At 37.8% G+C, this 23,309-nt stretch overlaps 1 protein-coding gene across 1 annotated transcript in view; it reads left to right on the top strand.

The window, feature by feature from the left end:
• Nucleotides 1-9,196, top strand: part of OPRM1 (opioid receptor mu 1) — a 69,756-nt gene extending 60,560 nt beyond the window's left edge. Inside the window, exon 4 of the mRNA XM_032407619.1 lies at nucleotides 5,985-9,196. Coding sequence (XP_032263510.1) covers nucleotides 5,985-6,023 — 39 coding nt within the window. The 3' untranslated portion in view covers nucleotides 6,024-9,196. The remainder of the gene's footprint in view (nucleotides 1-5,984) is intronic.
• Nucleotides 9,197-23,309: the final 14,113 nt, after the last annotated feature.

The raw sequence follows: 23,309 nt of genomic DNA, 5'->3' as shown, positions 1-23,309 counted from the left end.
AACACACTCCAATCATTGTGTGGCTAGAGAATAAAAGTGCCTCAAATAAGCTTCAGTTTGAATCTATAAAATTTTTTAAATTTTATTGTTCAAAATAGGCTAAAAAAATAGTCCAAGGGGATTTGCTAGTTGACTTCCTGAAAAAAATAACAGTTCAAAAAGCTGTTGACAAAATTGGAAAACTGATAGTAGATTAAAATAGTGTATCGATGTCAAATGTCAAATTTACTGAAATGTGTAACAGTACTGTGGTAATGTCAGGAAAGAAGCCCATACTTAGGAAATGGAAAGGAGTTACAGGTTTCCAAAGGAGGTATCTCAGCAAGCAAGCAGGTTTGGCACCACTCCATGGGTACCAAAAATACACAATGTGACTCAATGGACCACAGAAAGCAATTTACTATTCATGGCACTGCAAACTGCAGGAGCATCAGCATGTCCCATGGTGCAACACAATGGGCCCAGATTGTCCCTATGCACACAATGGATTGCACCCAACAGAAGAGCCCAGAGCTAGGGGTGCACCACCTTTTATAGCAAGCAGTAAGCAAACCAATCCTCTCCTAGGAGAAAGCAATCACAAAATGGTCATGCTGTGGTCCTCATGCAGTTAGGCAGCAAAGGTTCTTAATTGACTATGTGACCATAGGAAGGACTCAGAGTCAGAAGATAGGCCTTGTAACACAGCTCAGTCAGCAAGAATGTGTAGAGATGCTGGGAAGACTATCTTTCCCAATAATTCATCTGTCAGCTCAACATATTTTTGGCCGAACTCAATTTTCATATGCCACCCCATAGCAATTTGGATTAGACATACTGACGGGGGCTAAAACCAAATCTGTTCTATTTATTTCAATCAATAATTGATTAGGCTTATTATCCACAGAATCCCATCCCAGGATGAGGTTAATCTATAGCAGTAACCTCAGCCATGCACTCCGGGATCTACATTCAACTGAATAAGTCCCAGAGAGGACGAATAAGTCTTATTTCTGATAACCATTTAGCTTTCTTTCTTATGGTATGCATGAACTGTTGATATTAATTCAAATACAACAAATTAATTCAATCATATCAACAACAATGTAGTCTACGGCCAATCGATGATCCATTTACAACCAGAGAGTTTAACCTGATCTGTTGATCTCCTACGGCTTGTTCCATCTCATTGGCTATGGTAGCTAAAGTAAAGGATATGTTCCTAACTGTCTCTACAGTGTGGAATCTGATGGCGGGGGACAATTTTCACACTGCTACATGAAAACAGGAATCCACATATCCCTCAGGTCAGACAACATCGGACAACCCTCTTTATCTGGGGGCCTAAAAAAGGGAATGTGATCCAAGGAATGGTGTCATTGCCAATAATTGCAGGGGACAAAGAAGAGTTAACCAGCAGCCCCCAACCATGCCCAGCAGAGAGATATCCTGTGGCCCATTCTCTCCACATACAAACATATAACTGACAGGACTGGTTACTTTAGTTCAGACTTTGTCCATAAATTTGATTTGGATCACCATTACATTAATTTGGATAGTCCATATGGGCAGGGTTATCAAGTAGTTATAGCCTCGATAGCCATACATGGCATAACCCAAGAGCACTCAGGTGTCGGGAAAAACATATGAATTGGTATGAGTCTGACTAAAACAAGATCACATCTATCTGTGCCTTTGTACATGGGCAAGGGGCTTCACATTTAGGAGTTTTCTCTGATAACATCAGACACAATAGAGTAACTCAGGGCCAGCCAAGCCCTTATGAGTTTTCCTGATCCCACAGCACATAGACCTACTCAGCAGTTGGTCAGGTTGGCACTCAGAGATGCTTCTTGTCTCAGTGAACCACGTGATTGTCTTGCCAGGTTGTAGAGCTGGAATTTGGAGACAAAGAGAGGGTTCATTATTTCCCTCTCCCAGCACCTCCAACATTTAAGGAGTTCCTTCCCCAACTGAAGTGGGTAATTGTACCAAGGAGGCATGAAAGGGTTCTCCTTGTGGAGGCTGCCTCCTCCTATGGAGCTCAAAAGGGCCCCGGGGCTGGGGTGTTGGAACAACCTCCAGGGTCATAGGCTGCTTAGGTCCTCAGTCAAATTCAGCAGATTTTCTGGTTAACTTTCAGACTCAACAAATGTATACACTGATAAGATACATATTATCTCCAATACCTGAATGGTGCAATTGTGAGACTGCCTTTCTGATGGTAGAGAGCCATAGTCCTCTTCTCTTTACTGTCTTTAGGATCAACTTTTGAGTTGTAGCCCACATCACTCCCAGAATTTTGACTTGGGTGGCTGGTCCCTGTATCTTATCAGAATTAACAAGCTTTCCTGGGCTTCATATGAGTTAGCATCTGCTAACTTAATTAGGGCTTATCAAGATAATATCATCAATGTAGTAGGATCATGTCACCAACAAAAAGAGAGAGATTTGTTCTGTGTGCCAACCTACCTACTGGGGGCAAATATCAGGAGAGTTCAAGTATTACTACTACAGCACAGTATGTTCTGGAGGCTCATCTAGGTGAAGGATCTGGATCCTCCAGAGGCTAAAGCAGTTGAGAAAAAGACGTGACCAAAGTCCAGGATCACATACCAGATGCCATCATGGGCAATTGCTTCAGTCATAGTCACAATGGCTGGAGTAGCCAGGTTGTAGGAACAGCAACTGAATTCAGTTGGCAATTATCCTGCATAAGCCTCCAGATCACCTTAGCTTTTTTCACTAGCCACACAGAACTATTATATTAAGATACTGTGTTTTTCATAAGTACTATTACATTTAAACTATGATTTCCTTTTCTTCTCCTGGAATTCTAAATTGTTTCTTTTATAGACCATGGAAGAGAAACTGAAGCGGAGGTATGATCTGTTGTGCATGCATCTCCCACGTCACCCACCTACAAGAGGCTCTTCCATATCAGGAAGATCTCCTTTGGACATTATGAGCCTCACAGAACAAACATGTAAATTATCAATACCAATTACACATTCAGTCTTGGGAGCAACAAAAATGGTGCATAACAGGGGTCCAAACAGCCACTTCCTTTTCCCATTTGATTCTGTTTCAAATCTGGCTAATTGAATGTGTAGTCCTCGCCTCTCAAGAGAACTTAGCATGTTAGTCCTTTGGGCACAGTCGTCCAAAAAAAAAAAAAAAAAACATACAACTTTATATTCACCCCCCCACCCCTTACCTTTCTCCCTTACCCCATTCTGCCCTTCTAAGGGTATGAAGCCTCTGATTCCTGCTGGAAATGAAAATACCTTACCACATCCCTTATCCTTAAAGGTTTTCAAGGCATGATACAGAAATGCGGGTCAGGCAGCAGAGGTGCTGAGGGAGAAATTTGCTCTAAGGCAGCCACATGGCTTCCTAGTTCCTCATTAGAGGGAAATTGGTCTCCGCAAAGGAAGGCACACAGAGTTTTATTTGTATGAACTACTAACCACCCCCTTGGGACCCATCATAGCCTTATATGTGGACTGCATTTCTTTGGTGATTATCCCATCAGCCTCTACTTTGGGATCCCCCATGTTAAGAGGCTTATCCCATTGCCTTACAGTTTGGAGGACATTGGATGTTCCCATCCTGGCCCTTGTCTTAGATTGCAGAGACTGCCTGGTCTAGAGAGTGCTATCTTTATCCTGGGCATCTAATGGCTCCAAGCACAACTTCCAGCATGGGGTCCCTCACCAAAAAAAAAAAAAGTAGAATGCTACACCTTGCAGGGAGGAGGGTAATCTTAAAAAGGAACCAGTCATTCTCTGGATGTGGGATCATAATCAGGCTGTCATTCTGTTCAGGAAGGAACAAGTCTAGAGTTACCTCAGCCTTTGAGTAGCTTTCTCCTAAGGTTTCATGGGATTTTATTGGCCTCAAGGAAGTCTCCTTGGTTTGGTCATAATGTGATAATTGAAACAGAAATACACAATAGCAAACCTCATTGTGAGGCATGATTCTGTCCCAGTTAAATGATCTGCACACTGGCTTAAAACATGGGGTCTCCTGTAAGATGGCATAAGTGCTTTGTTCACTAAGAGCATAAGCTCCCTAACTCCTTCATCAGCCACATGTCTAACAATTCCTCAGCCAGTTGATCAAAGCACTCCTGGATATCCTTCTTTTCCCTCTCACTATGGGTCTATATCTTAGTATTCATTATAGAGGCATTTGCCCTCTAGTTGTTTCTAGTCTTGACTTAAAACTGGTGAAGTTGTGCTCTCCTCCCTGGTGGGGCTCAGAGTGCTCTCTTAGCCTCCTAGTCCACAGGAGAGCAAACAACAACCATGGCATCATTTGGGCAATTGGTTAGACTTTATCCCTCACCACTCAGCTCCCATCCATTGACTTGAGTCACGTTCGTCAACAGGGAGGACAGGAGTGGACAACCTACTCCACCTTTCTGTACCACTTTGGTCAGAACATTTGCTACCAGGTCCCAAAGAGTTTCTTCATATTCTCAGACCCAGTCCATGAGCCCTTGCCTTTTCTCTTCCAAAAAGTCATTGTCTATCTTGACATCCTGCTTGTGGTGCCAGTTTGGGAAGGACCTCTTAGAAGATGGCGAGAAGTAACCAGATTCTTGACTGAGCAAGCAAGCAGGTTGTCTTGCCACAACTCTTTAGGTGCCAAAAGTAGAGGAAAGTCAGACAGTTTAGTACTCACAGCACAGCAACAGCAGAAACTTTAGCATAGCAGTACGTCTTCTGCCCCCAAATCCCACAGGGCAGCGTGATGGGACCAGATGGCAACTGCACACTTAATGGGTTGTGTCACAGTTAAGGAACCTAGAGCTAAAGTCTCAGCCCCTTTTGGGGCAAGCAATAAACAAACGGACACTTCACACGGTGATCAATGCTGTGGTCACCTTGGCAGAAACTGTTCCAGGCCAGAGGACAGTTAAGCCTTGTAGTTTGGCACAGTCAACAAGAATGTGCAGGAAACCCAGAGCCCATGGTAGACCGCCTTTCCAAATGGCGATTCTGATCTTTCTATTTCTTATTCTTAGGAAATATATATTGAAATGTGTAGTGACAAAAATTCAACTGAGTATCAAATAATTCAGAGAGATAATGTGTGTGTGTGTGTGTGTGTGTAGAAGAAGACAGAAAAAAGGAATAGAAAGCAAACAATAAAACAAATGGGATAAAATGTTAATAGCAGGTGAGTCTGGGTAAAGTGTACACAAGTGTTCTTTATGCTATTCTCATTCTTGCACTTTTACTGAAGTGTGAAATTTACCAAAATAAAGCTAAAGGAAAAACCCTCTCATCCCTTTACACTGACTCTATAAACACTTCCTTTCCGTCTCACCAAAAACTATAGTAACAATGACAGCAGTGATTACTTGTTAATTACAAAACATATTTCTTTCCCACAATTCTCCTCCCGTATTTGAAAATATCAAGCCACATTTTTATGTGTGTGAACAAACATCGTGCTATTGCTCCATGTATATGCCAGCTTTACAATGGAAGTGGGGGTGGCGCAATCCCTGTACTTCAAATCAGTTGCTTCAGAAAAAAAATCCATTAATTTTCGAACTGAGTGAAAAATAAAAATGCCTTCATCTAGAAATGAAGAACATGAAAGGTATTGCAAAGAGAGACACCGCTTTTTCTTTTGAAATTTTTGTCAAGTCATGAATAATTTGAGGATAAAGAAGGAGAAAGAGGATCAAGAACAGAGGGAGATAAGGGTTTTGGATTAAAAATGTATTTTTTCAAGGAAGCCAGTATCAATTATATCTCTTTGATGACCAGTGTATAATTCTTCTATATTAGTGTGTACAAATGCAATAGCATAGTCATAATGACCCAAGAGATTAATTAATGTCTTGACATTTAAGAAAAGCTCTGAGGGTTGCAGGTGAAAGTATACTGAGGGCCCTCAGGACAGTTCTGACACACAGAAGATGCCCGATAAATGTGCACTGCAACCCAATTTGAAATGCTCACTGTCTTTGCTCTTTCTTTTTTCAGCTAGAAAATCTGGAAGCAGAAACCGCTCCATTGCCCTAAGTGGGTCTCATGCCATTCAGACCCTCACTGAGCTTAGAAGCCACCATCTATGTGGAAGCAGGTTGCTGCAAGAACCTGTGGGAGGCTCTAGTTTCCTAGGAAAGTGCCTGCTTCTGAGTCATCAAAACTCGATCCTCTGTGGCCACTCCACTCTGCACATGTGAAGGATATCTCCACTAAGTCAAGTGCTGGGAAGGAAAGGTCTCTACCACACTAAAGAGTCCAGCTTGTGTACATAATCATGAGAAAGATGCCCAATGGGACCAAAACACACCGTGGTATGTGAATTGGGGTCATCATAGGAGATGGCCCTTCTGTGTGTAATATTTTGTTTTCAAGCAAATATTTATGACCTCATCAAAAAAAAATCAATTGTTAAATTCAGCATGGTGACATGTAAAGTAAGTGCTACCTCTGATCAAAGGACCTTGTGTGGAAAGCCCAAGACTTTATGTAGTCTTCTGTAAGGAATACTTTTTTCTATTTTCTATCTTTGATATTAACCTTAAAATTATATTCTGGTTAAGACATCATTTCCACCTTCATTTCTTGGTTTTGTATTCTTTTCAAGAATAACATCTCTTACCTAGCTCCATAATTGCAAGGGAAGAAATTAACATGAAACGTAATCTGAAACACAGCAATGTGTCAGCAGCAGAAAGGTCAATTCTTGGGCATCGCAGGTTCTTCCTGAGAGTCTTCATGGGAGATTGTCCATTCCCTTCTTTTATCTAAGTATTCGTAAAAGGTAATAGTGGATCGATGAGCTCATCCCTTCATCTGTGGAGGAAGTCAAGCATTAAAATGTACTTACTTTTCATTTCTCAATAGTTTCTCCATACTGCATGCCCCCTTTGCATATTATTTTATCTTTTTTTTTAACTCTGCTCAGCACACTATGCCTTTTGAATCAGTGTGATAAAATGACAGATTTTTTGTTGTTGTTGATTTTCAGAATGGTTTAAGCCCTTTTAAAAATATGGATCCAATAAGCTTAATCTCAAAACAGAAAGACTCAAATGACCATAGATAAAAATGGTTAATCTTCTTTTCAATCCTGCGGAGTTACTTGGACATGAAATATTAACAATGACCCAAAAATATTTTCCTGAAGATTGTGTTTACATAATGTCATGACCAATATGTTGGTCTTTTTGATCTTTGCTAAATGTCAAGATTTCCTTTGTAAAATACCAGTCTTCTAAGCAATTTCTGTAGGACAACTCTCCCCTTTGACTGGTTTTCCTTGGTATAAAATGCAGTATAGATTTGGCAATCACCCATTTTATTTGATCTATGTAGACAGTCAAGTCAGCTGGCCCATGCAAAAAAGCTCTCCACTTTGAACTTTTGTCTGGTTTGATTAAATGAGTCACGTACATTGTAGTTGTCTGTGAAGACATAGTAGACAACAGGGTGCCAACTTCCCTTATAAAAGTATTTCTAAGTCTAAAAGCTGCCAATAGACTCAATATTAAAATTTGTATCCGTTCCTCACTACAATATAATAAGACACAAATATGCACCGGACATCCAAAGGCAATGTTTCAGGAAGACAGCTGTCTTGGATCAGAATAACTATATTTACTGTCTCAGATCCAGTTGGCTGTAATTATGTGGGCCCAACACATGTATCCACTGGATGAGAAGAAAACAAAAGCCAAGATAATATTTTATCTTGAATCTTGAATATTAAAGTCTTACATTGCCTCTGATAATCTCTGTTTCTCAAATATTATGTCCCAGAATAGATATGCATTATTTTTAATTTTTTTCTGATCAAAGTAATTTAAACCAGAGCCTTAAAAAGTTTTAGAATGTTAAATAAATGCATTCGTGTATAAATACATATATGCATATATACACTATTAGAGCTTCCACAAGTAAAAGGATAATTCAAATGAAATACAATAAAGGAGAATGAAATATCTGTATGTAAGTCTCTGGGGAGGAAAATTCTTGCCTTTAATGAGTTGTAATAACATGAGTTCTCTCAAGAGATGATGTAGTACTGCTTTCCGCTCATAAGGATGTTTCTCAACAATCATTTCTGCCTAATGACCAGCTCTTAGTTAAAACATTCTAAAGTAAATAATAAATATGCTTTTCAATATTTTTCATTCAAAACCATTGTCACGAATTTGCTAGAACTGCCTTGCTATTCCATGGCAAATGGGGAATGTCAGCCCTGATTCAGTGGGATGAGCTAAAGTTCCTTATGAAATCTGCATGTAAAGAAAATGTAATGTTCTGCTTGGTTCTTCCTTCTCATTTCACCTTCCCGTCCTTACAGATAGGATTTCTTCTGGTCTGACATTCCAGTGAAGCAGACCATAGATGTAAACTAAGGGTAAGATGTATTAGCCTTAGCTTCTCAGCTTCTCTCCTAGCCACACATGCCCCAGCTAATACTGTGCATTTACAGCCACAAATACTATCCTTTTCATAGAAATATCCACAAATAGGAAATGGGTGTCTTCAGGAATCCTCAATGCCATTGTAAAAGCACCAAGATTTTTGCCCAAATTTTTAACATAATTCTTTTCTCCTGAGCCATATTACTTCGGTGAGGGGAAAGGATGGGAACAAACACAAACCTTCATCAGTGCCTTGGCTAACCACTGTATTTTCCCTGGTAGGAGATGTTTCAGGATTATAGTGACAGAATACAGCATCCAGATTATATTTAAGACCACTGCCATTAGGACATTAGAGCCTAAAATGACAAGTCAATTAAAGGGTCTAGCTTTGTGACATCCAACCAGGAGGCAGTTGAATTTAATTTGAAATAATTTCAACCCAGTCATTGTTCACCACTGAGATCAAACTAAAATCACAAGGAGGTAGGTACATTGTTAGCTGTTCAAAAGTAAGCAAAACCAAATGGCAAAAGCTTAATGTGCTATGGTGCATGGCAAATATTTAAGCTCTTGTCATGTAATGCCTTGGCATTTTTTAAAGGAGTCAGCAGATATGTCAAGTTCAATTTAATTTACCTAATATTGTGTCCTAGACATCTGAGTTACAAACATAAGGACCATTAACACTGAGGTTTTAGGATTATGAAGAGTGGATTGAGGGTGGACTGAAAGTGCATCCTATAACAAGGTACTTTTCAAATAACACTGAATAGCTACATATACATTTTTTTTAATTTTTTTATTGTTATGTTAATCCCCATACATTACATCATTAGTTTTAGATATAGTGTTCCATGATTCATTGTTTGTGCATAACACCCAGTGCTCCATGCAGAACGTGCCCTCCTCAATACCCATCACCAGGCTAACCCATCCTCCCAACCCCCTCCCCTCTAGAACCCTCAGTTTGTTTTAAAAGCTCAGAAAAAAATTAAAATTGAATATATCAATCTTTGAAAGTATGTCTTGACTCAAATATATGAAAAGATGATTCTAGACCCTAGGCACATATTCAGAGAGAGATCAATTTTTCTGAGGTTCTTCCCATCACATACTTAATGCAAATTTAATAATATACTTTTTCAACTCACTTTGCATTTCCTATAACCTTGTGTGAAGTGAGAATTCCATTAAAATCTGCACTTGAAATTACACCTAAACTTTACAAAGTTACAGAGGAAATTACTGCTTCCTCTGCTCTTTGAGAGGGGTTTAGGTTTGCATTTCATAGCCAACCCACCTGGAAACCAGTGCTTACAGCACTAACATCCCCATGCCCCTGACCCCACACCTAGAAAAAATAGCCCTGTGATTTCGTGTGGTACAAGGGGTGAACTCCTTCCTTCTCTCCCAACCTCCAGAAACTTAGTTAAGTCTCTGATCCATTCACATCCAAAAGAGTGCCCCATCTGCCTGAAGACAAAATAAAACTCAATGACAATAGATTAAGATATTCGTAGACTGTACTACCAGGTCTGAAATAGTGCAAACATTTTGCTATTTATTTGGGAAAAAAATGAACTGAGAATCAAGTGGAACCATAAACGTTAAGGGAGGAAGAAGAGAGTTTACTCATTTTTATCATTCTACCATCAGAATTATTTAGCCTCATACTTCACTACTGCTCAGAGGAGCTGGTTGGCATTACTATTCTTTATACAAAGACATTGTTTTTAAAAAGTGTGCATTTTGTAGAGCAGGTAGTGAACTATTCAAAGTTGAAACAGTTCTTTAGAATATATTAGACCAGAAACAGGACCTACAGAAACCACACTTGAATGCAAGCAAGTTTTATAGCTTTGTGTTTCAGTAAAAACCTCTACATACTTGTAGAAAGAACATAAAGCAATCCTAAGTAGTATAAAAATTGCCTGAAATTAATCATAACAGCCCCAAATGTTTCAATGCAAGCATAGATATGCTTCGATTTTTCAGATGATGTGTCTTCAGTTTTGATTTTGAAAGAATGGTAATATTAAATATATGTCATGAGGGGAGATACAATTTTTGCAGGAACTGAATTTGCCTCTATACATCTCAGTGATTGCACACCTCAATGATTTGCTGTCATTCAGAGCTATCTCATGAGTCAAACATAGTTTGCTTCTCCCCCTACAATTATGGCCATGAAATCCAAACCAGGGCAACTGAAAAAAAAGTTTATTGCTTAAGTTCCAACTGATAGTGTCACATTGTTCGCAATGTTTGCATAGCCTATACAGAATAAATGTATATTTGTCTTATGGTTTCAGAGAAAGAACACAGAGGTCTTTTTGGAGACAGTAAGGAAAATTCATCTTAGTATTATCATATGCCCTGTAATAGGCATGTTTAGCAACAAAAAAATCCTCCAGGAAAAGATGTGCTTTAACATTACCTACAACTTCCTTCTTCTTACTTTGCTACTTGATTTTTGAAAGAACCTAAATCTTGAGAACAGGATATCGTATTTACTTCCGATTCTCTCTTTTTTTTTTTTTATATAAGATTTTATTTATTTATCTGATAGAGAAAGACACAGCGAGAGAGGGAACACAAGCAGGGGGAGTGGGGGAGGGAGAAGCAGGCTTCCCGCGGAGCAGGGAGCCCGATGCAGGGCTCGATCCCAGGACCCTGGGATCATGACCTGAGCTGAAGGCAGACGCTTAACGACTGAGCCACCTGGGCGCCCCTACTTCCGATTCTCTTAAAAGAAATTTCTGTTGTTTTCCTTCCAATACATAAATGTTTTATTCAATTAGCATTACCCACTAAAGCTAGAAAGTTTTTAATGAATACACAGGGTTACAAAATGCCAAATGGAAATGAAAAAATAAGTGATACAAACAGAGGAAGAGAAGAGAAGAGAAGGGGAGGGAATAGCGGGGACACTAGGTTTCTGAGAGTGTGGATAAAATTGAACACAGTCACATTCATTGAACAACATGAGTGAGCTTCGTTAATATAAGCACAGTAGTAAAACTGTTTTAATTAATGATTCCCGGAGAAAAGGGAGAGGAAATCACATTTGTGTGACCTGATGACTGAGATTTTACCATCCATAGTGGAGGGCGAAGCAGATGAATCACTGAGAAAAACAATAATTATTTTTCCCCATTTTGAGGAGGGAAGCAATGTCCCAACACTACATGATATTTGCTAAATTTGTATGTCTCATCGGCTCTCCTTTCTCTAGTTCCCTCAGAGATGGGCTTCTGGGATGCAGAGATACTTTTCACATTCCACTTCTGGTCATAACCATAACGTCACCACCCTGAACTGCTATGACATCAAAACAACCAAGCCTACAGGTCAGTTGGTGACTCACAGTCTGCAAGTGCCTCCATAGTTTTGGTTCCCAGAGATATTCCCATTCTGAGTTGGGAAGGGCCAGTTACAAGCATACGGTCTTTATTATGCCCTCAAAAGGTCTCTAATCAGAGGTTAACCTGTGGATCCCACTGGTTTTTACTTTCTCTAAATAAGACAATGCAATTTGCATGAAATTTCCATTATCCAGCATAACACTGAAATGTAGTATTAATTTCCACAGTTTTCCTGGCAGATTAGTACATCTGACTTTTTTCTTGCCATGGTCAAGATATCATGCTCTAAAATCAGTGGACATTACTGCCTAAGGAATCTGACTACCAGAGACTTTAAAAAGAGAAGAGTTCCCATTTATAAAGTAAATTTGGATAAAATGGTCAGTCAGATGTTTCAGAATGCCTATTCCTTATTTGCCACCTCTTTGAGGTTTTTTTGTTTGTTGGCTGCGTGGTTAGTTGGTTGGTTTGGAGATTCATTATTGTTGTTGGTTTATTTTTTGTTGCTGTTCAAGAATTTTGACTTCACCCTGGGATATTTGTCATCATACATATGCATGTTCCTCAATTTTCTCTACTCAGTGAATTTCCCTTTGTAATGACCAGTGTAGGAGGTCATCGTTGCCAGAATAAAGTGGAAAATTGAGACATATCTTTGCTCATGGCTTGACGTCATGCTGGGGCCACCTACATTCCCCATTTCATAAAATAATGTCCCTCTTCTCTATATCATTTTGACTTTAGAACCAATCAGAATTCCATCTCTCATATCCTGACTAGCACAAGAAACCTATCAGCTGATTCTTTTCCTGCATCTCTGCAGGTGGCAAACCTGCTTCCTATTGCCTGCTCTGGCCTCTGCAGGAGTCCATTCAAAAAACAGAAAAATAACAAGGCCTTCCTGTTACTCTTTGGCTGTGAGACAATTTGTTCCCATCTGCCCCCAGGCTCACCAGCACTCTGACTCAGTGGGAAGCTGCTACTGATCATTGCTGTATTAACTCAAAACTCATTTGCCTTATGGAAATTCATGGCCCTTATTTCTCAAGAGAATGGAGAAAACCAATAGGCCTCCTACCCAGCTAGGTACCTTCCATGCAATCTACTACATCTATATAAATTAGGTCCAAATAGCATCAGGTTATTTTCAAGATTTATAAACTCAGTATTGCAAATCATAGAACCTGGCAAGTAGTTCTTAGGATCCCCTTGTTGCCTATGACTCAATCACATAACTTCTACACGGATGGGGGGGAAAAATAACAACAATAAAAAAAACTTGTGTTTCCATCAAAAACTGCCCCATGATTTTTGTTTGTTTTAATAAATTTCATCCATTTACTGGGGATGGGAGGTGGATTTAATATTGATTAAACAATTTCTTTTTCACTTTTATTATGAAATCCTTCCTTTTCTAAGAATGAACTAAATCTTATCATAACTAAATGCATAAACCAAATGTATAATACAATTCTTAATAATGGCGGGTGATCCATTTATTGTAAGTAATGTTCACTACAATAAATATAATTCCAGTCAAATCTAGAAGCAGGGATAGCCCATTGAAGTTACTTGCACCAGGCTGTAGCTTGGCCCATAGAATGGATGGGCACATAAAAATATAAGCATCTCTTTTAAAGTATCATTTTCTCATAACAAGGATGAAGCTTCCAGTAGGAAATTGGGAGATCAGTTTGGTTTGTTTTCTTATTGATCCTGAAGACCATTGAAGTGATCTTGCTGGTTGTTGCTCACTTAGAGACAGCTGGACACTGAGCAATTAAAGACACTATGGGGAGAAAGCCACCCTATACTTCACGCAGAGATGAGGGAGAGGAGAGGGGAATCCACTGAATGGTAACTGATAGGTACCAGCCATGCTGCTTCTGGCATGAATGTAAAAGCCAGAAGTCTTTCCTCTGGCTCTGGTTTTGCACAGTGCACAGACGTCTTTGTAAATAGTAGGAAATTAATATTAGATTGGATCTATAAACTAAGTCATTTTGACTGTGTTACATTGAAAGAGAATAATTTTGACCTCTAACTGTATTTTGTAATATTTTGTAGTCTAAGAAGCTCTTGTCAACATTTTATGATACTGGTGATTCCCACATACAAAAAAAATTTGAGTTTGAGTGCCCACTGTTTGAGAAAATCCATAATGGAAAAACTAAAATGTCAGTAAGACTTTTAGATGTCTATTTCATTTCATAAGAACATCTACATTCACTTGAAAAAAGTTCTATACATATTCTCAAACATATTTAGTTCATGGCCTGACAAACACGTGACCTTCCAAACTGGCTAGGAATAGCTCTGCAGCCTCTTGAAGATCAGAAGACTCTATGATTCTTGAAATGTCTGGTTTGGCTGAAGTTTCTGTTATCAATCAGGTACTTTGCATTATATAGTATATTTGAAAATAACTATCATGGACACATACACATAGCAAAATGGAGCCTTGGAAATTATATGGTAATTGTAATCAAAGTAGAAAGCAATCAATGGAATAAAATTTATCAAGAACTTAGCTCCTTATTTGGAAGGTCCTGAATCAATAAATTACTTGCAAGCTTTTTTACATTTATACTCAAGAAATAAAACGAAAATTAGAAAATGCTTTAAACTATACATTCTCTATTTAAATCTTAATTTGAACTTCAAATTATGCTTTATCTCACTTAAACCATTAATTTCACTGAAAAGTTTGAATGGTCATAAATCCTGAATCCATAAAACTCAATGCTACAATTTATAATTTAATACTCCCACCATAAAAATTTCTACTATATGAATATAAAAATATAAACTCCCATTAATTTAATGGGAATTTAAAAATGAAATGCCAGTTTCCACTAACACATCCTTCTCTTGGCAATACATTTTCTGAATTTTTCATCTACTTTATAATAATTCTGGAAACTTAAAACAAGTGAACTTGTTGCTTTTATTTTGTTCTGTTAAATGAAAAAGAAATTGCAAGTGGAGCTTTAAAAAAAAGAAATTCAAAAATCTGTTCTATCTAATATAGCAAATAGATGAGTTTTTTTAAAGTGTGAATCTAAGCATTAGGTGCTCTGTCACTTGTCATTAAACTGTTTGTAACATGGACACATTTTTGTTTTCCAAAGATAATTTCCATTAGAAAGGAGTAGTTTGCTGCATGATTTTAATTATATTTGAAATTCAGGCAACTAAAAACACTTAATTTAAAAAGACACCCATGTTTCCATAGGAAAAATCAAAATATTATTTTTAAAATGTTTTATGAAATGAGATTCTCTGTGGTTGATTTAGTACAAATATTTTTATACAGATTCATGCCCACACTATTCACAAACTACTTTTTCCCTAGCAATAGAAATGGCAGCAGAATTATTGCTTCCTTTTTCTATAGTGTGAAGTCAAACCTAAAGTAAGCAATCAACTCTCTTCGCATTGATTTTGTTCTGGTGGCTCCATTCAGGGGTCTGAGAGAAAAGCAGAATCAATCCTTTTCCTTGAACGTGTTGGGGATGAAAGGAGAGAAACAGATCTGCTGCTCTACATATGGATTCAGCTTCTATGCAGCAAATATCCAAAAAGCTGATTTTACAAATGCCAACTGGTAGCATAAAAAGAAAAGTCTAGAATAGTTCATGTTTTACAGATTTTCTAGCGAAGTAAATGAAAACATAACTACATCTTCAGAAAAACAGTATCAGTGTAAGTCCATAGGTTTAACAGTGGGCACAAAATGCTTCCTGTTCATTTTTAAGAACTTCCCCATATCTGCCCTTACCTAGGTAGTGTATTTCACCCATATGGCCCTTCCAGGAAAACAGAGACAAATGAATTCAGTTGACCCTTGAACAACATGGATTTGAACTGTACGGGTCCACTTATAAGTGGGGGTTTTTTGATAAATACAGTGTCCTGTAAATGTATTTTCTCCTCCTTATGATTTTCTAATAACATTTTCTTTTCTCTAGCTACCTTTATTGTAAGAATACTGTACATAATATGTATAACATACAAAATATGTATTAATTGTTTATGCTGGCTGAAAGGCTTCCAGTCAACATTAGGCTATTAGTAGTTAAGCTTTTGAGGAGTCAGAAGGTTTATGCAGATTTTAAGCTGGTGGTCAGGGTAGTCAGTGCCCCCAACTGCCGCCTTGTTCAAGGATCAACTGTATATGGTTGACTGGGGTAACACCAAAGAGGAATGTTTAAAATTATATGACATTGTTTTCATGTTGATGGTCTGGTAGTTTTTCTTTAGTTTTTTTTTTGTATGTGTGTGTTTTTGGTTTTAATTAATGTGTTGGTCCCCTCGTAATGTCTTTTTAATTGTAGAAAAATTAATATTTTCACTTGCAGTAAAGACGAAGCTATCATTTTGCACTTTATGCATATTTCCAGGTAGGAGAGGATGGTCAGCTTCAGTTTTTAAAAGAATGAACTGCCAGATCACAGTGGTCTCAGTGCAGGTCAAAATGTTGACTTGTACATCAAACAGTGAGCACATCAGTAAATTATTTTTACCTTATTCCTATTTAACAGTTGAAGATCGCTGTACATAAAAATATAAGCTTTTGACTGTATTACTCTTGTTGTGTCAGAATACATAATCATTTGGGGCTATATTGTGATTTTCTTGCATGTAATGTACAATGATATATATGTCTAATAAAGAAAATCTGATAGTGATATATAGATTTTCCTCTTGTCTTTCTCATTTGCACATGATAACTTACCTGTTTAAAAAGAATATTCTCCAAGTGAATGTTAATGTAGATAAGGAGCCCAAGAATTGACTAACAGATGACTTTGATAAGTACTTTATTTTTTTAAGTTTTTATTTAAATTCCAGTTGGTTAACACACAGTGTAATATCAGTTTCAGGTGTACAGTATAGTGATTCAGCACTTCCATATAGCACCCCATCAGTTTGTTCTCTGTAGTCAAGAGTCTGTTTCTTGGTTTGCCTCTCTGTTTTTTTTTTCTCTTTGCTTGGTTTTTGTTTGTTTGTTTGTTTCTTAAATTCCACATATGAGTGAAATCATACAATATTTGTCTTTCTCTGACTTATTTTACTTAGCATAAAACTCTCTAGCTCCATCCATGGCATTGCAAATCGTAGGAATTCATTCTTTTATATGGCTGAATAATATTCCATTGTGTTGCTTGAATTCTGAAATATATGTGTATAAATATAAATATATACATATGTATTTAAACTTTTTTAGAACTATAGCATTTTTTTATATGCTTTGTTGTCTCAAGTCACACTTTTAGGGGTGTTGATCAATTATTGCATACCCAGACGCCTACATAACAGAGGGACAATTCATTTTTCACATCCCTGGTTTCACTACAATAAAAAAACTTTTAAAATAAAAAAAAATTCTGGTGTGTGTGTATGTACCACTTCCTTTTTTTAGTTTTTTTTATTTTATTTTATTATGTTATGTTAATCACCATACATTACTTCATTAGTTTTTGATGTAGTGTTCCATGATTCATTGTTTGCATATAACACCCAGTGCTCCATTCAATACGTGCCCTCTTTAAAAGGCATCACCAGGCTAACCCTACCCCCCAACCCCCTCCCCTCTAGAACCTTCAGTTTGTTTCTCAGAGTCCATAGTCTCTCATGGTTCCTCTCCCCCTCCAATTCCCCCCCTTGTTTTTCCCTTCCTATTATCTTCTTCTTCTTTTTAACATATAATGTATTATTTGTTTCAGAGGTACAGGTCTGTGATTCAACAGTCTTACACAATTCACAGTGCTCACCATAGCACATACCCTCCCCAATTTCTATCACCCAGCCACCCCATCCCTCCCACCCCCCACTGCTCCAGCAACCCTCAGTTTGTTTCCTGAGATTAAGAATTCCTCATAATAGTGAGATCATATGATACATGTCTTTCTCTGATTGACTTATTTTGCTCAGCATAAAACCCTCCAGTTCCATCCACGTTGTTGCAAATGGCAGGATTTCATTCCTTTTGATGGCTGCATAATATTCCAGTGTGTGTGTGTGTGTGTGTGTGTGTGTGTGTGTGTGTGTGTGTACATATATATGTATATGTATATACACTTTACATCTTCTTTATCCATTCATCTGTCGATAGACATCTTGGCTCTTTCCATAGTTTCCAATAGTTTGGCTATTGTGGATATTGCTGCTATAACCATCGGGGTGCACGTACCCCTTCGGGTCCCTACATTTGTATCTTTGGGGTAAATACCCAGTAGTGCAATTGCTGGATCGTATGGTAGCTCTATTTTCAACTTTTTGAGGAACCTCCATACTGTTTTCCAGAGTGGCTGTACCAGCTTGCATTCCCACCAACAGTGTAGGAGGGTTCCCCTTTCTCTGCATCCCCGCCAACATCTGTCGTTTCCTGACTTGTTAATTTTAGCCATTCTGACTGGTGTGAGGTGGTATCTCAATGAGGTTTTGATTTGGATTTCCCTGATGCTGAGCGATGTTGAGCACTTTTTCATGTGTCTGTTGGCCATTTGGATGTCTTCTCTGGAAAAATGTCTGTTCATGTCTTCTGCCCATTTCTTGATTGGATCATTTGTTCTTTGGGTGTTGAGTTTGATAAGTTCTTTATAGATTTTGGATACTAGCCCTTTATCTGATATGTTATTTGCAAATGTCTTCTCCCATTCTGTCGGTTGTCTTTTGGTTTTGTTGACTGTTTCTTTTGCTGTGCAAAAGCTTTCTATCTTGATGAAGTCCCAATAGTTCATTTTTGCCCTTGTTTCCCTTGCCTTTGGTGATGTTTCTATGAAGAAGTTGCTGTGGCTGAGGTCGAAGAGGTTGCTGCCTGTGTTCTCCTTTAGGATTTTGATGGACTGCTGTCTCACATTTAGGTCTTTCAGCCATTTGGAGTCTATTTTTTGTGTGTGGTATAAGGAAATGGTCCAGTTTCATTCTTCTGCATGTGGCTGTCAATTTTCCCAACACCATTTGGTGAAGAGACTGTCTTTTTTTCCATTGGACATTCTTTCCTGCTTTGTCGAAGATGAGTTTACCATAGAGTTGAGGGTCCATTTCTGGGCTCTCTATTCTGTTCCACTGATCTATGTGTCTGTTTTTGTGCCAGTACCATACTGTCTTGATGATGACAGCTTTGTAGTAGAGCTGGAAGTCCGGAATTGTGATGCCACCAGCTTTGCTTTTCTTTTTCAACATTCCTCTGGCTATTCGGGGTCTTTTCTGGTTCCATACAAATTTTAGGATTATTTCTTCCATTTCTTTGAAAAAATTTGATGGTATTTTGATAGGGATTGCATTAAATGTGTAGATTGCTCTAGGTGGCATTGACATCTTCACAATATTTGTTTTTCCAATCCATGAGCATGGAACGTTTTTCCATTTCTTTGTGTCTTCCTCAGTTTCTTTCATGAGTATTTTATAGTTTTCTGAGTACAGATCCTTTGCCTCTTTGGTTAGATTTATTCCTAGGTATCTGATGGTTTTGGGTGCAATTGTAAATGGGATCGACTCCTTAATTTCTCTTTCTTCTGACTTGTTGTTGGTGTATGGGAATGCCACTGACTTCTGTGCATTGATTTTATATCCTGCCACTTTACTGAATTCCTGTATGAGTTCTAGCAGTTTTGGGGTGGAGTCTTTTGGGTTTTCCACATAAAGTATCATATCATCTGCAGAGAGGGAGAGTTTGACTTCTTCTTTGCCTATTCGGATACCTTTTATTTCTTTTTGTTGTCTGATTGCTGTGGCTAGGACTTCTAATACTACGTTGAATAGCAGTGGTGATCGTGGACATCCCTGCTGCATTCCTGACCTTAGGGGGAAAGCTCTCAGTTTTTCCCCATTGAGAATGATATTCACTGTGGGTTTTTCATAGATGGATTTTATGATATTGAGGTATGTACCCTCTATCCCTATACTCTGAAGAGTTTTGATCAAGAAAGGATGCTGTACTTTGTCAAATGCTTTTTCTGCATTTATTGAGAGGATCATATGGTTCTTGTTCTTTCTTTTATTAATGTAGTGTATCATGTTGATAGATTTGCAGATGTTGAACCAACCTTGCAGCCCAGGGATAAATCCCACGTGAATAATCCTTTTAACGTACTGTTGGATCCTATTGGCTAGTATTTTGGTGAGAATTTTTGCATCCATGTTCATCAGGGATATTGGTCTGTAATTCTCCTTTTTGATGGGGTCTTTGTCTGGTTTGGGGATCAAAGTAATGGTGGCCTCATAAAACGAGTTTGGAAGTTTTCCTTCCATTTCTATTTTCTGGAACAGTTTCAGAAGAATAGGTATTAATTCTTCTTTAAACGTTTGGTAGAATTCCCCTGGGAAGCCATCTGGCCCTGGGCTCTTGTTTTTGGGAGATTTTTGATGACTGCTTCAATTTCCTTAGCGGTTATAGGTCTGTTTAGGTTTTCTATTTCTTCCTGGTTCAGTTTTGGTAGTTGATACATCTCTAGGAATGCATCCATTTCTTCCAGATTATCTAATTTGCTGGCATATAGTTGCTCATAATATGTTTTTATAATTGTATTTCTTTGGTGTTGGTTGTGATCTCTCCTCTTTCATTCATGATTTTATTTATTTGGGTCATTTCTCTTTTCTTTTTGATAAGTCTGGCCAGGGGTTTATCAATCTTATTAATTCTTTCAAAGAACCAGCTTCTAGTTTTGTTGATCTGTTCTACTGTTCTTTTGGTTTCTATTTCATTGATTTCTGCTCTGATTTTTTATTATTTCTCTTCTCCTGCTGGGTTTAGGCTTTATTGGCTGTTCTTTCTCCAGCTCCTTTAGGTGTAGGTTTAGGTTGTGTATTTGAGACCTTTCTTGTTTCTTGAGAAAGGCTTGTATTGCTATATACTGTCCTCTTAGACCACCTTTGCTGCATCCCAAAGATTTTGAACAGTTGTGTTTTCATTTTCATTGGTTTCCATGAATTTTTTTAATTCTTCTTTAATTTCCTGGTTGACCCATTCATTCTTTAGTAGGATGCTCTTTAGCCTCCATGTATTTGAGTTCTTTCCAACTTTCCTCTTGTGATTGAGTTCTAGTTTCAAAGCATTGTGGTCTGAAAATAGGCAGGGAATGATCCCAATCTTTTGGTACCGGTTGAGACCTGATTTGTGACCTAGGATGTGATCTATTCTGGAGAATGTTCCACGGGCACTAGAGAAGATGTGTATTCTGTTGCTTTGGGATGGAATGTTCTGAATATATCTGTGAGGTCCATTTGGTCCAGTGTGTCATTTAAAGTCTTTATTTCCTTGTTGATCTTTTGCTTAGATGATCTGTCCATTTCGGTGAGGGGTGTTAAAGTCCCCTACTATTATTGTATTGTTGTTGATGTGTTTCTTTGCTTTTGCTATTAATTGGCTTATATAATTGGCTGCTCCCATGTTAGGGGCATAGATATTTACAGTTGTTAGATCTTCTTGTTGGATAGACCCTTTAAGTAGGATATAATGTCCTTCCCCATCTCTTATCATAGTCTTTGGTTTAAAATCTAATTTGTCTGATATAAGGATTGCCACCCCAGCTTTCTTTTGGTGTCCATTAGCATGGGAAATTATTTTGCACCCCCTCACTTTCAATCTGGAGGTGTTTTGGGTCTAAAATGAGTCTCTTGCAGACAGCATATCAATGGGTCTTCTTTTTTTATCCAGTCTGATGCCCTGTGTCTTTTGATTGGTGCATTTAGCCCATTTACATTCAGGGTAACTATTGAAAGATATGAATTTAGTGCCATTGTATTGCCTGAGGGTGACTGTTACTGTATATTGTCTGTGTTCCTTTCTCGTTTGTGTTACTTTTAGGTTCTCTCTTTGCTTAGAGGACCCCTTTCAATATTTCTTGTAGGGCTGGTTTCGTGTTTCCAAATTCCTTTAGTTTTTGTTTGTCCTGGAAGCTTTTTAACTCTCCTTCTATTTTCAGTGACAGCCTAGTTGGATATAGTATTCTTGCCTGCATATTTTTCTCATTTAGTGCTCTGAATATATCATGCCAGTCCTTTCTGGCCTGCCAGGTCTCTGTGTATAGGTCTGTTGCCAATCTAATGTTTCTACCATTGTAGGTTACAGATCTCTTATCCCAAGCTGCTTTCAGGATTTTCTCTTTGTCTCTGAGACTCGTAAGTTTTACTATTAGATGTCGGGGTGTTGACCAATTTTTACTGATTTTGAGGGGCGTTCTCTGTGCCTCCTGGAATTTGATGTCTGTTTCCTTCCCCAAATTAAGGAAGTTCTCTGCTATTATTTGCTCCAATATACCTTCTGCCCCTCTCTCTCTTTCTTCTTCTTCTAGGATCCCAATTATTCTAATATTGTTTCATCTTATGCTGTCACTTATCTCTCAAATTCTGCCCTCATGATCCAGTAGTTGTTTATCTCTCTTTTTCTCAGCTTCTTTATTTTCCATCATTTGGTCTTCTATATCGCTATCTCTCTTCTGCCTCATTTATCCTAGCAGTTAGAGCCTCCATTTTTTATTGCACCTCATCAATAGCCTTTTTGATTTTGACTTGGTTAGATTTTAGTTCTATTTCTCCAGAAAGGGTTTATGTAATATCTTCCATGCTTCTTTCAAGCCCAGCTAGTATCTTTATAATTGTCATTCTGAACTCTAGTTCCGACATCTTACTAATGTTTTTATTGATTAGGTCTCTGGCAGTTCCTACTGCCTCTTGTTCTTTTTTTTTGAGGTGATTTTTTCCGTCTTGTCATTTTGTCCAGAGGAGAATAGATGAATGAGAGAACAAAAATGCTAACAGGGTAACAACGATCCTAGAAAAATGTACACTAAACAAATCAGAAGAGACCTGAAACTGGGGGGAAACAAAGGGAAAGAAAGAAAAAAAAAAGAAAAAGATAAAAAAAAAAGAATATGATCAAATACAATCAGGCTGGTGCATAGATCAGTGCCACACACTAGATTTTGGGTGTATTTTGTCTGTTAGAAGAAAGTGCCTCCCAAAATTTTAAAGAAAGAAAAACTTATATATGTACAAAAATAAGGGTAAATATGATGAAGGGATGGAATATGACTGTAAAGATGAAAATTATAAAAGATTTTATAAAAGGAATTGATAAGATAAGAAGTTGGTTGAAAAAAGAAAGAAGAGGAATTTAAAAAAAGGAGGGGGGAGAATGTGATCAGGCAGGAGACTAGAACAAAACCATACACTAGAGATTTAGGGTATATTTTGGTCTGTTAGAAGAAACTGTATCCCAAAATTTTAAAGAGAGAACAACTTATATATACACCAAAAATAAGGTTAACTACTATGAAGGGAAAGAATATGACTCTAAAAATGAAAAATAAAAAAGATTTTTTTAAAAGGGATTGATAAGATGTTGGTTGAAAAGGGAAAAAGAAAAAAGAAAAATTCAAAAAAAAAGAAAAAAAAGTTTTGTTGATTGTTTCATTGTTTCCTTCACTGTGCAGAAGCTTTTTTTTTTTTTTTTAATGAACTCCCAATAGTTTGTTTTTCCTTTTTTTCCCTTGCCTCCAGAGATATATCTAGCAAGAAATTGCTATGGCCTATGTCAAAGAGGTTGCTGCCTA

This window comes from Phoca vitulina, unplaced genomic scaffold, assembly GCF_004348235.1.
Source record: "Phoca vitulina isolate PV1807 unplaced genomic scaffold, GSC_HSeal_1.0 scaffold9, whole genome shotgun sequence".
NCBI classification, from domain to species: domain Eukaryota; kingdom Metazoa; phylum Chordata; class Mammalia; order Carnivora; family Phocidae; genus Phoca; species Phoca vitulina.
The sequence above is the reverse complement of the archived record's forward strand: the minus strand, read 5'-3'. Positions and strand labels throughout refer to the sequence as shown.